At 36.0% G+C, this 17,822-nt stretch overlaps 2 protein-coding genes across 5 annotated transcripts in view; one reads left to right on the plus strand and one right to left on the minus strand.

Moving 5' to 3' along the window:
- The window catches only part of ASB3 (ankyrin repeat and SOCS box containing 3), a 95,288-nt gene that overhangs the window by 12,368 nt on the left and 65,098 nt on the right, over positions 1-17,822 (plus strand). The gene's annotated exons all lie outside the window — the stretch shown is intronic.
- CHAC2 (ChaC glutathione specific gamma-glutamylcyclotransferase 2) lies at positions 1,814-9,401 on the minus strand. 2 transcript variants are annotated; one of them, XM_060169241.1, is made up of 3 exons: positions 9,184-9,401; positions 4,372-4,407; positions 1,814-2,797 (listed from the first exon to the last, which is right to left on the minus strand). In XM_060169241.1, exons 1-3 carry the CDS (start codon positions 9,316-9,318, stop codon positions 2,402-2,404), a joined length of 567 nt encoding a protein of 188 aa, XP_060025224.1. In that variant the 5' UTR covers positions 9,319-9,401; the 3' UTR covers positions 1,814-2,401. The 2 variants fall into 2 exon arrangements, with proteins under 2 accessions (XP_060025224.1, XP_060025225.1); XM_060169242.1 differs by lacking the exon at positions 4,372-4,407.

Below are 17,822 nucleotides of genomic sequence, written 5' to 3' on the forward strand. Positions count from 1 at the left end.
GTTTCCCTAAGTGATAACTTTTTATGTATGCAGGTGGTATCTAGACTGTGCTTACAGTTCTTGGTAGACTGAAGAGTGAATGTGTTATTTGTTTGGGAGTGAGGAAAGGAAATATAATAGTGGCCTGGAGTAGGAGTAGAAAGACCTACTTTAAAAAATCTACTCCATTAGAGATTTACATTAAAGGTTTATTTTCTCTATGTAGGGTTTACATTCATACTTTTCTTGAATTCCTAAAACTGAACACCTAGCTAATAAGATTTATTCTCTGAGGAATGAGAGTCTGAGTTATGTGTGTGTGATGAGGGCAGAATGAGAGAGACTGTTTTGAAAGTGACCTCCAAGGGCTATAAAGAGACTTGCAGTTTTGCTAACAAAAATGTTATGCTCTAGATAACTTAGTACCTTTATGATTCTTACTAGCTTGTGGGCTCCAAACCCTAGCTTCTCTTTAATTCAGTATTGTTTATCTTCTCCATTTTAGTCATGTTTCTCTCCATCCCACTGAAAATGAAAGGTCCCTGTCCCTGGGCTATTTGGATCATGGCTTCCCTATAAATATTGATGGTATACCACATGTGTATTTTCTAATTAACTTCTAACTGAGAGTCTAGAAAGACACATAAATGGGGAACCCAAAGTAATCCCTCTCCCTTGATATTTCATAACATAGTTATACATTAAATGGTAGAAGAGTCACTAAGGCTGGATCTCTGAATACACCTATGTGATTCTGAGCTATGGCATGTGAATCTTGGATAGGCTCATTATATTTGTGGAAATCTGTATGCATCTATCAAAATTAACATCTCTATGTAACAAGTCACGTACTATGTCGTTACACAAAAAGTTAAATCGTGTTTACCTCTTGAAAAAGAGATGCAGGTTAGTAAAGACAGTTAAATTCAAGTGGATTTTTAAATATATTGTAGAAAGATCTTGTGCTTTAGCAGAGACATGGACTTCTGCTGCTTACTAGATGTGTTAATTGTGTGCAAGTCACTATGGAAACATGCTCAGAGGATGATTCTGTATGTATAGTGCCTAGTACATCCTTATGAGGTATTCATTAATGAATGTTAGTATTCTTCCTGTTGTACAGGACAAGTGAAATGCCTTCTAGAAAACTAATATTGAACATGTTGGAAAATATTTAAAATAGTTATGTAGCTGAGTAAATTATCAAGTAATGTGTTGATTTAAAAAAACCTGAAAAGGACTACTGTTCCTACTATGTAGGACAGCTTTATTTTATTTTACATGAAAAACTTCTGTACTAATTATTAGTTTCACATTAGACTTAATGTGATACTGAAATTCTTTTCATGTTGACTATATAACAGAGACTATATGTCCTGTTGAGAAGGATATCACCTATAATAAGAAATAATCTGATTAGTTTGAATCAAAGTTACTTTTACATGAGTTAATAATGCACATATATGTTTCCTACTTGAGTAGCATCATCAACACTATTTAGTGGATACCTTTAGGTGACAAGATGTAAGAAGGAAAAAAAAAGTTGTGTAGCAAATGATCAGGTAATACCACTTCTTTAAAATATTACAATTCTAAACACCATTTCAAACAGCAAACTTTCATTATATGTTTGTTAATTTGTAATATCAGATAGCCCATCTTTTTTTTTTTAAGTTTCAGTATAAGATTAATACAAAGTGAGTGACAGACTAGACTACATTGTTAGTAGACATGATTTGTATAATTTGTGCTTTTCTTGCTGAAAGGGTTTTTTCCATGTAGTAAAATACATTTATTCAAAAATGGAGAGGTATAGTACATTATAATTCCAAGGAAATTTTTATATTAAAATGCATATTTTGGCTTAAATTGGAGAGGATTTCATTTAATACCTACATAAGGAGATTCACATTCAAGGCCCAAATCTTATCTATATTACCATACGTTTCTAATTACATGTTATTTTAAGCTTATTTATTTTAAACCATGATTACAGAGTTGATGTATGGGAATATATTGAAGGTATAACCTTATTATATTTACTGGTCTTTTGGTTTAATTCTCTACAACTTCAAAATAGTACTGTGGTATGAAATAACAGAATTATATTTACTCAGGTAAAAACAAGTTCTGAACTGAGTCCTTCATCATATTTTTCTAAAGAACTCACTTCTCATGAGCAAGTATTTAATATCACATAGCTGGAAAATCATTATATTATTGAAACAAATTTTTTCTTTAACTATACCCCAATATCTTGAATATGTATGTGTTTCAGGCCACTTGCAATTAAACTATAAATTTAGATGATATCTTGACTACAACATTAAACACAACTAAGATTTTCAAGTAAACACGTTTACAAATCATAATGCCATTGTGCTGTTCTCTGAGGACTAAAAGCTCTGCTTGTTGGGAAAAGTCAGTTAGGTCTTTTTAAGCAATTGAAGTTCTGTTTTCCTTCTAAACATTCCTTTACTAATTTTTCCAAAGAGAAAAGATGCTCATCTGCATCTTCTGGCACAAGGCTTCTAATGGAATTTGCAAGTTCAAAAAGATATTCTGTATTTTTTCCACTTGGACCAGCTGCATTAAAAATTTGTTCAGCAATGTCTTCCAGAGGTGCAGGACCAAGATAATTAGGATTATCACATGTTCCAATATATAGCAACACAGTGAATGGTTCTGTTGTGGAATCTTTTGGATAAAAATTGACTGTTGTGGTCCTGTAGCCTCCTTTCTCTCTGAAGTCAAGGTATGCTTTTACTTCTTCTTCCTTTCCTACTGGCAGTCTGTAAGCAACACCCCATACACAACCCTGTTGAAAAATGAAAAGAATATATTATTTAGTTTTTACAAGGCTAAAATAGGTGAAGATATATTATGATGTAAGAAAATATCTTGTATATTCTTAGAAATCAGTGCAGTTTTGCCTCACTTAATGTGCACCAAACAGGTATATACTAAACAGTAAAGGAAATCAGCATTTTACATTCTTCAATCTGAATAAATGATTTCCTTGTATACCAGGATATTTATCTTTAAGTTTTTCAAATTTTGTCTTTTAACTAATGGGACTGAAATTAAAATACCAGGTCTTCATTTAGTCATTAAATATAGTTCTAAAGCTTTAAATCCATAAACATTTCACTGATGGTATAGGGGCAGCAGTTTCCAAACTGCTTCAGGGAGTGTTGTAGCCACCCTGAAGCCTACTTCAGGGCTTCTGGATATAAGTGTTGGCGTGCTGGCTGGGAGGGGTTTGACCCCCAACCCCCTTCAGCTGGAGGTGAGTATCACTTATATATTTGGTGTTCTCTTATTTGCAGAAAGTGTTCTGTATTTTAAAAGCTCTGTAATAAAGTAATCAACTATTAAGGCGATAGGTTCATTTATCTGTTCATTTCTTCACTGCCTAAACTTTCAAATATCCTTTGTAAATTACTCCATCCAGAATACTAAATGGCAACCTCTTTGTCAAGAGAGCCCATGAACAGTGTCAGTAAAAGCAGTGTACTTCAGCTGCAAAGATTCTTTGTAGTATTAATAAAATATCTGTGATATAAGCAAGATTTATAGTTTGTAACACAGATTTTCTAGTTTCTTGACAACCTTTAATTATTAACTTGATTATTAAACTTTAGGTTGCTAAGCATCTTGAATAAATTAACATTCTATAGAAACAAAGTGGTTTTATTAACTCTAATTAGGAGTTTTACCAGTTTGAAGCCATTTTTATAGATGCTTTTCCTAATGTAAGTTATGAAAGCGTTTCATAATTTCACCATGCATCTGCTGTTGCTAGCTGCTTGATTTTATATATCAGAGTCCTTTCTAAAGTTAAATATTTAACTTCATAATATAAAATTTGGATCTCAGTAAAATGATTGAAAATATTTAAGAAACAGAGAACTACCAGGTAAATAAAAGTTTTCTAGTGCTCTAAACTTTAAAAAACCTCTTGTGCTCTTGATAAAATTAGGCAGTAAAGAAAGTGATAGTTCATGACTGGGATTTTTGCTGAAATATTAGAATCCTAGCAAATGTGAGGAAAGCTTTAGGGTTTCATTTGATTCTTAGTGGTAGTCTGTCTGAGGGCAGGCTCCATTAATTTCAAAGGAGACCACAAAATTCTCAGTCAATAAACTCATCAAGAAAGGAAAAATGAGACTATATGCCATTGTTTTTTTTGTTGTCTACCTTGAATTCTGTATTTCAGCTTTTCCCAACAGATGAAAAGAAATACAACAAATACAGAGAGGAATTCTAGACCCAGTGTAGTTCAAATTGTCTGTGATGACTGCTAATAAAATTTCATTGATTATTAAAACTGAGAAACATCTTAACATTTTACGATTAAAGACTATACAAAAAAGAATAATTATACCATACCGCAGGATCTTCAACAAGAGTCACAACTCTTCCGGGCTGTTTTAAAAAAGTAAAAAAAAAAAATATTTTTTTTCCCGAATTAAAGTTCAATAACTGAGCATTAGCAACTTACTGTTGACATGGAATTTTTTAACTTTGTTTGCTCATACTAAACACTTTTTCAAAAGTACTTATTTTTTATGATAAATTTTAAAATGAATTAAGAGAGTCTACCTTATCCAAATTATCTTGGCCTTTCTAAAAGATTCTCTTTAATTTGTATATAACAGGTATATTATGTTCACTTAGAATGGATATATTAAAAAACACACACATGTGACTAAGGCTCATCTAAAATGAAAAGCAAAAGGAAGAAGCAATTATAAATAAATGTTGTGATCACTTTTTTCTCTTCAGGAAAAAAAGATTGCTATAGTTTCACTGAGGAACAAAACATGACATTCCAGGGTGCTTTCCTATTGGGAAGTGGTTCTCAAACTTAAGTGTAGATGAGAATTACCTGGAGGTAGTTCCTGATTCTGTAGGTATGGAGCAGTCTAAGAATTTGCATTTTTTTTTTGCAAATACAATTCCTACCTGGTGCCAAAGTCTGTGTCTACTGACATGTTATCATTAGAAAGTTGAGTTGTAAGCCACAATTTTACCTACTTGTATGCCTATCGTGTGGCACATAGCGAACTTACATCATTCAGATATTTGTGTCATCCTTGTTGCTATTTCCTTCTAGTCTTTGTCCATTTGTATAGATAATTCATAATCACGGAACACATAGAATTTTGGATTATGTTTTTTATTTAATTATATTTTACTGTTTGTCTTCTCATCCATTTTAATAGTTGCATAATATTCTACTGTCAACTATAATTTAAACATTCTTGTATTGTTGGACATTTATATTTGACTTATTTTCTATTTAAGATAATGCTAAAGTGAGGATACATATATTGGTGTGGGTCATGTAGCTGTTGCCATGTTACCTTCAATATCAAAGTGAATATGGAGCTATTTATTGAATACCCATTCTGTGCTGTAGAGAAGATAAAACCTTGATTCCTGCTTTCAAGAGCTTATATTGTAATTCTGGAATATGAACTTAACATGTGAAATAGGTAGAGAATACTTAAGGGCTATGATGTATACTGTTTATTAAGTGCAGTAAGAATTCTGAGTCTTGGGTGGTCAGAAAGAAGGACAAAATTTTGGCAAAAGGGCACTGTGACTCATGATTTATGAGTGAGGGTCTAGAAGCAAGATTATACCAGGCCAAGTGTCTGACTTTAGCAGAGGGTCCTCCATGTATGGAAGATGACTCAGAAACATAAGTGGAGAAATAGGATAGAGTCAGATTTGAGATTGGAGTTGAAACTGGGGGTCAATGGAAAAGAAGAAGCCACTGAAATTTGGGAGAAAAAGGAAATGAAGAGCTACTGTAGCACTTGAGTAGTAGGTGACTGTCATGATAAAAGAAGTGCTTTGGGAAGATGGTGTGGTAAAGTATATAGTATGCACGTTCAAGTGCGAAAGAGGTGGACTGTGCGTAAGAAATGTTAGTGGTGGAGGGGACAAGTTCTGCATTCCACCTTTTCTTTCCTTCCCCTTTCACCAGACTAGTCACCAATTTTTGGTAGCTCTATCTTCTGATTATCTTCTGAATCTGGTTTCTCTTCATCCTTCAGTTGTCTCCTTAGGGATTTCGCTGCCTGCCTCCAGACTGTTCTCTACTTGGCCCTAGATTGACTTTCTGGTGCAAAAATTGGGCCACTCACTTCTGTGCTTTGAATTTTTCAGGGTTGTAATATTCTACAGGATAAAATAATTATTTTGCATGAGTTAACTACAAACCTCATTTCTTAACCACTTTCCCTCTCAAGCTGTAATGAATTATTTATAACTTTTACAGACACTCACATCTTTGGATTTACTAGTTCCCAGTGTGGAATGCCTTTCCTTCTTTAGAATCCCTTGGATATCCTCCCACCACTCTCTCCATAAAGGCTTGGCTGTCTGCCCAGATGACTTTGCAGCAGCTCCTTCTAAACTCTCATTGCTCCTTTTATTCATTTCCCTTATAGCACTTATCAGGTATTGTTGTTTGCATAGGTGTCTCCCACTTACATGTGAGTACTCAGTAGTAATTGTTGAAAGGAGGAGAGGTAGTAAAGTCCTCGATGTAGGTGGTGGCAATTGAAACAGAAAACAAAGAGCATATATAGGGAGTCATTAAGGGAAAATAGATTTGTCCCTGTGACTGCTTATGGATGAAACAGACATTGACTCTTGGCACTACTGATATATTGACTCAGAAATATTTTCTAAAATTTAAGCTGTTTGTCCCTAAAATAAAATATATTATTGGGAAACAATGTAAATTTGTAAATGCACTTAAATGTGTTTTGGGGGTATTGAAACTGAAGAAGGGATCTTGGAAGCTGAATGGGATTGGAGTATGCTGTGAAATATGAGTCATGATGGGTGCTTTCATTGGGTAATGAGTAATGTTTCTGATCTACATCTAGAAAAGTGAGGGATTTAGTAAATATTCATGATTATCTCTTGTGTTAAAATGTTTTCTCTTTTTGAAATTGAAATATATCCTTTCTGATATGAAAATTTTTTCACATTTAAATAAATCCTTAATTTGATGAGAACTGGCCAGTTTTGTTAGAAATAAATGAGATGCTTAATTAAACTTAGGAAGATACTAAAGTTAAATGAAGCTAAAAAGAAAGCATAATTTAGTAAAGAAAGTAAGTTTGGTATTTTTCCTACAAATGTCACATTGCACTATGTGGAAATGAGTCCAACATTTGTTTAATAATATCACGTTTCATATGTAATGATCATATGCTCACTAGAAGCATATGTTGCTGTAAAAACATAGTCCTATATAGCATTTACGTTATTCTAATTTGCTAGATATTTCTGTAGCCTTTTATATTCTTGTTTGTCAGACAGTTAATATTTATAAAAGGCTGGTGATCCATTATAATAAAAAATGTGAAGTAAGATAATGTTCTTTCCAGTTTTCTTAATAGAACATTATATTTAGAAAATGTTTAGTGCCTTAGGCTTTCCTTTAATATGCTAGGATGGATTCTTTAAATAAAAGTAGGTATCAAACTATTAGCCACTGCAGTTTTTTTCCCCAAATTTCCTGCCCTATATTTTAGTATATTTAAGTAAAAAGAGAGATATTGGCTTTTATAGCTACCTTCTTCTTTTTTAAAGACTCATGAACTGTTGTATTGGCATGACAGTTTCTTATCATCGGTTTGTTTTGACGGTGTACATAACTCATTATGCTGTGTACCAAACAAACATTTTGGTTGAGACTAGAGCAGTAAAATATGCTATATAACCGTGCTCGTAAGTAATTAATACTTGGTCATTGAAATTGAAGCCTGGGTTAAGGCATTCTTCTTCAGAATGGCAGTTTTAAGTGCCCATATCTGACAACTCAAAAGGCATTTTATTTAACTCAGTTCTTTGAAGTCTTAAATATTATTTTATAACACTCTTGGAGATACCTTGGCCATGAAGTTTCTGTTGGCCTGTAAATGTGCATTTGTGGTAAATCAGCCCTCTGTTTTCAAGTCATCTGTCTACCTTAAAGCCAAATTCTTAATTCACCAACTCTAGTTGAGGTAGAACAGCTTTTAACTTTTTGTGATTTCCATCCTATGTCTCATTGATGAGCAGGTGCAAACTACAGCCTTCCTCTCTTCCCTTTTCCATGATGCAAGGCTACAGGTATTTCTTTGGAATTAACCTCAATCTCTTGCTACATCTGATTTCTAGCATTTTAGATATTGTGCTTTTGAGCCAATATTAATTTCTTTTTTAAAAAAGTGGTAATCAAGCTCATATAACTCTCAGAGTATTTTAGAGAATATGTAAGCAATTAAACACTTTGTACTCTTCTAAAAGTTAGGAGGTTAACTATAAGAAGTGTTCAACTTATCCAAATTATCAGTTACTCAAAATTTAGTTTTCCTTATGGATTAGTTGTTTTGCAGCCAAAATGAGGCTGATTTGCATAAAGCAGTGAGCTCTTACTCTCTTTTCACATATATTAAGATAAATGTCTCTGCATGGCTGACTGAAAAATGGATCAAAGAACTTACATTTTGCATTTATAATTTAGAGGAGAACCACTGAGAAAAAAACATTAAAATAATGCTGGATATAGTATTGGTACTTTGCTATTTAGGTAACAAAGCGGGACTCACTTAACTTGGGAAGTACCGGACAACCAACGTGATCAAAGTAAGGTAATTTTGGAAACTAGTTCTTCTGTGACCTTAGGTGTCATAAAATAAAACCTTTGGAAAGATACTAAAAAACCCCAGAAATAACATGCACGTTTAAACTCAGACCAGTCAAAGCCTGGCAGAATGCAGAAATGCCAATAAACTTAATTGTAAAAAAGCTGAATTTGCTAGTTGATTTTAGTATTTCAACTCCGTGGTGACAGGAAGGTTTATCTTCCCACCTTTTGGGGGGGCAGTAGTTGCCAAGAGATGGGGTCCCCTCCCAGCACGTTAGCCTTGTGCGAGTTTACGCCCACGCTTCTTCCTCTTCAAGAACTACCTACCACCAAGCATGTCAAGTGGCTTCGGAAGGACTGCCTTTGGTTTGAGAGGGAGTCGGGGGCAGGTGGCCGAGGAAGGGACACAGAGAGAGGTAGAAGCATTATAAACTATTTCATGAGTTTACTCGGCCGTTGGGGTGTTAAGTCCCACAGAGCTGGGCCAGGAGATGGGGAGCAGTGAGCCGTGGTCAGTAAGTGTGGGGGACTGGTTAGCGCCTCACCTTGCCGGGAACCCCGCGGTGGTCGATGCTGCCCTGCCAGAAGCGCCTGCTGTAGCCTGAGATATATCCAACCACCTTGTCCTGATAGGGGAAGTCCACCTTCCAGATGAGGGACCCGTAACCAAAAACCCACATCCTTCCCTTGCTCTTCCTCCTTGGTGGCGGCGGCGGCGGCTGTCCCCTCGGCGTGGTCTCTGAACTGCAGGCAGGGACTACAGCTTTCCGGACGCAAGAAACCGGCTGCGCAGACGCAAAGTCTGCACTCCCTGCTTGGGGACGCAAAGCACACTGGGACTTGCAGTTCGAAGAATGTTTTCCTACTCCAGCTCAGTCAGTTATTATTATTTTTTTTTTGCTTGCTTAGGGTATCCGGAAGTATTGACTTCCTCTGAACTAAGCAATGGATTTTTTCAGCAGCCTCTATAAATCACCCTACTTTTCCTGAGGTGCGCGTGGTCAGAGGACTACATTACCCATAATCCTTTTATGGGTTTTGTGGTTCTAAGATTGGAACTGTCTTCTGTTTTTCAAACGCAGAGAGGAAGAAGAGAGAGGGTGGGAATCGTGGCTGGTGTGGTCTAGATACGGAGGCGAGCTGTTTATTGGTACCGCAGTTGGTACGTAGAAAGACATTTTGTTATGGTTTGAAAACTGGATTTGCAGGGAGTGTAATCTATTTTTACATTAAAAAAAATCTTTCTACCTGTCGAATAAAAGCAGAAAGTTTACTACAGAAGTTTTGTGCCTGTAGAAGAGCTGTTGAATATTATTTCAACAAAAATTGCTTGCATATTTAAATTTTCTGCGTGAAACGACCTTATTCATCTTTAGTATTCTCAGGAGTCACTCAGAAAAGAGTAGGCAAAGGTTTTTAGCTCGTGTATAGGCTTTGGAAGCCATATGTGAGACCTCCTGAAGTTGTATACAAGATTTGGGATCTGTGTACATTTTTCTGGGGAGAAATTTAATAGCTTTCATGAGTTTATCCAACAGGTCAAGTATCCTAAAAAATGTTTTGATCTGAAGGCTAGAGCTACTGCTCCAAAATACTGTTTAGGAAGCTCACTTGGACCATCAGTGCAGTGTTTCTGTATGTGAAAGCAGAAACCTTAACAAATGATTATTCTTTCTTGAGGATTTCTGTTTGGTAGTCTTTAGCTTTATAAAAGAATGCTAGAACATCCAGGTTCAAGGAGTATTATTTATGCTCTTAAGAAATCAGCAGGAAAATGTCACAAAGAAAAACTTAATTTAGGAATAATCAGGTCTGGGCTTCCCTGGTGACGCAGTGGTTAAGAATCCGCCTGCTAATGCAGGGAACACGGGTTCGAGCCCTGGTCCGGGAAGATCCCACGTACTGCGGAGCAACTAAGCTCGTGAGTCACAACTACTGAGCCTACGCTCTAAAGCCTGCGAGCCACAACTACTGAGCCCACGTGCCACAACTACTGAAGCCCGTGCGCCTAGAGCCCATGCTTCGCAACAAGAGAAGCCACTGCTATGTGAAGCCCCGCGAACCTGCAATGAAGAGTAGCCCCCGCTCCCCACAGCTGAAGAAAAGCCTGTGCACAGCAACGAAGACCCACGCAGCCAAAAATAAAATAAATAAATTTATATATAAAAAAAGAATAACCAGGTCTTTTAATTTTCTCCAAGCTGTGGTTTCACATTGCCTGGAATGGTTAGTTCCCCCCCCAAATTTTTCGAAAAATTTCAAACATACAGAAAAGTTAGAAAAAAAGAATATGGTGACCATTTATATACTCTCCACATGGGTCCGATAATTAACATTATGCCATAGTTGCTTTACTCTTTTTCTCTTTATATACTTTTAAATCTAAAACCTTTTGGGCTTCCCTGGTGGCGCAGTGGTTGAGAGTCCGCCTGCTGATGCAGGGGACACGGGTTCGTGCCCCGGTCCGGGAGGATCCCACATGCCGCGGAGCGGCTGGGCCCGTGAGCCATGGCCGCTGAGCCTGCGCGTCCGGAGCCTGTGCTCTGCAACGGGAGAGGCCACAACAGTGAGAGGCCCGCATACCACCAAAAAAAGAAAAAATAAATAAAACCTTTGAAATAAGCTGCATGTGTTGTGACTTCACTGCTAAATACTTATAAGAATAAGGACATTTTCCTGATAACCATAATGCCATTATCACATCTAAGAATACTAACGATAATTACATCATCAAATATCTATTCCATCTTCAAATTACCTTAATTGCCTGAAAATTTATTTTTGTAGCTGATATTTTGTTTACCAGTTCAGGTCTAGGTGATGTTTATGTATCATACATATTTGTTATTACATTGTATGTATTTTGTTGTTTGAGTCTGTACTCTCTATTTTAGTCTAGAACATAGGGAGGTTTTACTAAGGGAGATCTTAACAGTTTATTCTTGTTGACTAGTTGGTATTAAAGGTTGAAGAGAACGATCCTGCTATTATAGTACATGTCTTTTGGCTTCTCTTTCCCTTAAGCGGAAAGATATTATCCAGTTCTGTTAATTTTTTCAGATTATTGTGTATTAATCTGGATCTGTTAACATTATTTGTAACTGTGAGAAAACCCAGTAAATTTAGAAGGGGATTCTTATCTGTTTTTACTTGAAGTTGTTTTTCATGTCTTTGGAATAGTATTCTTATATGTGTGTTTGTGTGTGGTTTTCCTATGTATGAAAAAAGTTTTCTTCTATTAGATGAATATGCTTATAAATAGACCTAAAATGTGTGATTTGTTCTTTTTTGTGAAATTTGGATGTAATGGCCTTGGCTAGAAGTAATATATTTAAAAACATACAGCTTACCATTCAAGATTCTCCATAGTTTGGCTATGTCTGTAACCTCATTTTTCTACTATTCTTTTTTTTTTACCTAATCCTCCTTCCAAAGTAAATTGTTTCCATAATTCACTGAACCTTACTCACCCTTGCTTGTTCATTTCCATAATTTTGGTTATATTTTTTCTTCTGCCCAAGAAATGCTATTTTACATGTTATCTCATTGTCACAGCCTCCCTTATCTTTTAGGCACAGCTCATATCCCCCACCAAGTTGAAGTAGTTTTCCCCTTCTTTGATTACTCATGGCTCTTTATCTGTACTTCTCTTATGGCACTTTATGCTATTTTGAATCACGTATATTTATCATTTCTGTGAGACAGTACATAACTTGAGATAGAATCTGTGTCTATGTCATCTCTTTTTTTTTAAGACATCCAAAAAATTTTATTTATTTATTTTACCATCTTTATTAGAGTACAGTTGCTTCACAATGGTGTGTTACTTTCTGCTTTATAACAAAGTGAATCAGCTATACATATACATACATCCCCATATCTCCTCCCGCTTGTGTCTCCCTCCCACCCTCCCTATCCCACCCCTCTAGGTGGTCACAAAGCAGGCGCTGATCTCCCTGTGCTTTGCAGCTGCTTCCCACTAGCTAGCTGTTTTACATTTGGTAGTATATATAAGTCCATGCCACTCTCTCACTTCGTCCCAGCTTACTCTTCCCGCTCCCCACGTCCTCAAGTCCGTTCTCTACGTCTGTATCTTTATTCCTGTCCTGCCCCTAGGTTCCTCAGAACCACTTTTTTTTTAAGGTTCCATATATATGTGTTAGCATATGGTATTTGTTTTTCTCTTTCTGACTTACTTCACTCTGTATGACAGACTTTAGGTCCATCCACTTCACTACAAATAACTCAATTTCGTTTCTTTTTATGACTGAGTAATATTCCATTGTATATATGTACCACATCTTCTTTATCCATTCATCTGCCGATGGACACTTAGGTTGCTTCCATGTCCTGGCTATTGTACATAATGCTGCGATGAACATTGTGGAACATGACTTTTTTTGAATTATGGTTTTCTCAGGGTATATGCCCAGTAGTGGGATAGCTGGGTCATATGGTAGTTCTATTTGTAGTTGTTCAGGGAACCTCCATACTGTTCTCCATAGTGGCTGTATCAATATACATTCCCACCAACAGTGCAAGAGGGTTCCCTTTTCTCCACACTCTTTCCAGCATTTATTGTTTGTACATTTTTTTGATGATGGCCATTCTGACTGGTGTGAGGTGATACCTCATTGTAGTTTTGATTTGCATTTCTCTAGTGCTTAGTGATGTTGAGCATCCTTTCATATGTTTATTGGCAATTTGTATGTCTTCTTTGGAGAAATGTCTATGTAGGTCTTCTGCCCGTTTTTGGATTGGGTTGTTTGTTTTTTGGATATTGAGCTGCATGAGCTGCTTGTAAATTTTGGAGATTAATCCTTTGTCAGTTGCTTCATTTGCAAATATTTTTTCCCATTCTGAGGGTTGTTTTTTCGTCTTGTTTATGGCTTCCTTTGCTGTGCAAAAGCATTTACGTTTCATTAGGTCCCATTTGTTTTTATTGTCCCATTGTCCCATTATTTTTTGTCCCATTATTTTTGTTTTTATTTCCATTTCTGTAGGAGGTGGGTCAAAAAGGATCTTGCTGTGATTTATGTCATAGAGTGTTCTGCCTATGTTTTCCTCTAAGAGTTTTATAGTGTCTGGCCTTACATTTAGGTCTTTAATCCATTTTGAGTTTATTTTTGTGTATGGTGTTAGGGAGTATTCTAATTTTATTCTTTTACATGTAGCTGTCCAGTTTGCCCAGCCCCACTTATTGAAGAGGCTGTCTTTTCTCCATTGTATATTCTTGACTCCTTTATCAAAAATAAGGTGACCATATGTGCGTGGGTTTATCTCTGGGCTTTCTGTCCTGTTACATTGATCTGTCTTTCTGTTATTTTGCCAGTACCATACTGCTTGATTACTATCACTTTATAGTATAGTCTGAAGTCTGGGAGCCTGATTCCTCCAGCTCCGTTTTTCTCTCTCAATTGCTTTGGCTACTTGGGGTCTTGTGTTTCCATACAAATTGTGAAATTTTTTGTTCTAGTTCTGTGAAAAATGCTAGTGGTAGTTTGATAGGGATTGCATTGAATCTGTAGTTTGCTTCGGGTTGTATAGTCATTTTCACAATGTTGATTCTTCCAGTCCAAGAACGTGGTATATCTCTCCATCTGTTTGTATCATCTTTAATTTCTTTCATGAGTGTCTTATAGTTTTCTGCATACAGGTCTTTTGTCTCCTTAGGTAGATTTATTCCTAGGTATTTTATTCTTTTCGTTGCAGTGGTAAATGGGAGTGTTCCCTTAATTTCTCTTTCAGATTTTTCATCATTAGTGTATAGGCATGCAAGAGATTTCTGAGCATTAATTTTGTATCCTTCTACTTTAACAAATTCATTGATCAGCTGTAGTAGTTTTCTGGCAGCATCTTTAGCATTCTCTTTGTATAGTATTATGTCATCTGCAAACAGTGACAGCTTTACTTTTTCTTTACCGATTTGGATTCCTTTTATTTCTTTTCATCTCTGATTGCTGTGACTAAAACTTCCAAATCTATGTTGAATACTAGTGGTGGGAGTGGACAGCCTTGTCTTGTTCCTGATCTTAGAAGAAATGCTTTCAGTTTTTCACCATTGAGAACGATGTTGGCTGTGAGTTTGTCATATATGGCCTTTATTTTGTTGAGGTAAGTTCCCTCTATGCCTACTTTCTGGAGGGTTTTTATCATAAATGGGTGTTGAATTTTGTCAAAAGCTTTGTCTGCATCATTTGAGATGATCATATGGTTTACTCCTTCAGTTTGTTAATATGGAGTATCACATTGATTGATTTGCATATATTGAAGAATCTTTGTATTCTTGGGATAAACCCCATTTGATTATGGTGTATGATCCTTTTAATGTTCTGTTGGATTCTGTTTGCTAGTATTTTATTGAGGATTTTTGCATCTATGTTCATCAGTGATACTGGCCTGTAGTTGTCTTTCTTGGTGACATCTTTGTCTGGTTTTGTTATCAGGGTGATGATGTTGCCTTGTAGAATGAGTTTGAGAGTGTTCTTCCCTCTACTATATTTTGGAAGAGTTTGAAAAGGATAGGTGTTATCTCTTCTCTAAATGTTTGATAGAATTCGCCTGTGAAGCCATCTAGTCCAGGACTGTTGTTTGTTGGAAGATTTTTAATCACAGTCTCAATTTCAGTGCTTGTGATTGGTCTGTTTATATTTTCTATTTCTTCCTGGTTCAGTCTTGGAAGGTTGTGCTTTTCTAAGAATTTGTCCATTTCTTCCAGGTTGTCCATTTTATTGGCATAGAGTTGCTTGTAGTAATCTCTCATGATCCTTCGTATTTCTGCAGTGTCAGTTGTTACTTCTCCGTTTTTATTTCTAATTTTTTTGATTTGAGTCTTATCCCTTTTTTTCTTGATGAGTCTGGCTAATGGTTTATCAATTTTGTTTATCTTCTCAAAGAACCAGCTTTTAGTTTTATTGATCTTTGCTATTTCCTTCATATATTTTTCATTTATTTCTGATCTGATCTTTTTGATTTCTTTTCTTCTGCTAACTTTGGTTTTTTTTAATTCTTTCTCTGATTGCTTTAGATGTAAGGTTAGGTTGTTTATTTGAGATGTTTCTTGTTCCTTGAGGTAGAATTGTATTGCTATAAACTTCCCTCTTAGAAGTGCTTTTCTGTGACAGGGCGAGAGAGAGTCATGGGCATATACACACTAACAAACGTAGTAAGGTAGATAGCTAGTGGGAAGCAGCCGCATGGCACAGGGATATTGGCTCGGTGCTTTGTGACAGCCTGGAGGGGTGGGATAGGGAGGGTGGGAGGGAGGGAGACGCAACAGGGAAGACATATGGGAACATATGTTTATGTATGACTGATTCGCTTTGTTATAAAGCAGAAGCTAACACACCATTGTAAAGCAATTATACCCCAATAAAGATGTTGAAAAAAAAAAAAAAAAAGAAGTGCTTTTGCTGCATCCCATAGGTTTTGGGTCGTTATGTTTTCATTGTCATTTGTTTCTAGGTATTTATTGATTTCCTTTTTGATTTCTTCAGTGATCTCTTGGTTATTAAGTAGTGTATTGTGTACCCTCCATGTGTCTGTCTTTTTTACCCTTTTTTTTCCTGTAATTGATATCTAGTCTAATAGCATTGTGGTCGGAAAAGATACTTGATACGATTTTAGTTTTCTTAAATTTGCCAAGGCTTGATTTGTGACCCAAGATATGATCTGTTTTGGAGAATGTTCTATGAGCACTTGAGAAGAAAGTGTATTCTGTTGTTTTTGGATGGAATATCCTATAAATATCAGTTAGGTCCATCTTGTTTAATGTGTCATTTAAAGCTTGTGTTTCCTTATTTATTTTCATTTTGGTTGATCTCTCCATTGGTGAAAGTGGGGTGTTAAAGTCCCCTATTGTGATGGTGTTACTGTCAATTTCCCCTTTTAATGGGTGTTAGCATTTGCCTTATGTATTGAGGTGCTCCTATGTTGGGTGCATAAATATTTACAGCTGTTATACCTTCTTATTGGATTGATCCCTTAATCATTATGTAGTGTCCTCCTTTGTCTCTTTAACAGTCTTTATTTTAAAGTCTATTTTGTCTGATATGAGAATTGTTACTCCTGCTTTCTTTTGATTTCCATTTGCATGGAATATCTTTTTCCATCCCCTCACTTTCAGTCTGTATGTGTCCCTAGGTCTGAAGTGGGTCTCTGTAGACAGCATATAAATGGGTCTTGTTTTTCTATCCATTCAGCCAGTCTGTGTCTTTTGGTTGGAGCATTTAATCCATTTACATTTAAGGTAATTGTCAATATGTATGTTCCTATGACCATTTTCTTAATTGTTTTGGGTTTGTTATTGTAGGTCTTTTCCTTCTCTTGTGTTTCCTGCCTAGAGATGTTCCTTTAGCATTTGTTGTGAAGCTGGTTTGGTGGTGCTGAATTCTCTTAGCTTTTGCTTGTTGGTAAAGATTTTAATTTCTCTGTCTAATCTGAATGAGATCCTAGCTGGGTAGAGTAATCTTGGTTGTAGGTGTTCCCCTTTCATCACTTTAAGTATGTCCTGCCACTCCCTTCTGGCTTGCAGAGTTTCTGTTGAAAGATAAGCTGTTAACCTTATGGGGATTCTGTTGTATGTTATTTGTTGTTTTTCCCTTGCTGCTTTTAATATTTTTTCTTTGTATTTAATTTTTGATCGTTTGATTAATATGTGTCTTGGCGTATTTCTCCTTGGATTTATCCTGTATGGGACTCTCTGCGCTTCCTGGACTTGATTGACTATTTCCTTTCCCATATTAGGGAAGTTTTCAACTATAATCTTTTCAAATATTTTCTCAGTCACTTTCTTTTTCTGTTGTTTTTCTGGGACCCCTATAATTCGAATGTTGGTGCATTTAATATTGTCCCAGAGGTCTCTGAGGCTGTCCTCAATTCTTTTCATTCTTTATTCTGCTCTGTGGTAGTTATTTCCACTATTTTATCTTTCAGGTCACTTATCTGTTCTTCTCCCTGAGTCATTCTGCTATTGATTTCTTCTAGAGAATTTTTAATTTCATTTATTGTGTTGTTCATCATTGTTTGTTTGCTGCTTAGTTCTTCTAGGTCCTTGTTAAACGTTTCTTGTATTTTCTCCATTCTATTTCCAAGATTTTGGATCATCTCTACTATCATTACTCTGAATTCTTTTTCAGGTAGACTGCCTATTTCCTCTTCATTTTTTTTGGTTTGATGGGTTTTT

This window comes from Lagenorhynchus albirostris, chromosome 13 (assembly GCF_949774975.1).
Source record: "Lagenorhynchus albirostris chromosome 13, mLagAlb1.1, whole genome shotgun sequence".
NCBI lineage: Eukaryota > Metazoa > Chordata > Mammalia > Artiodactyla > Delphinidae > Lagenorhynchus > Lagenorhynchus albirostris.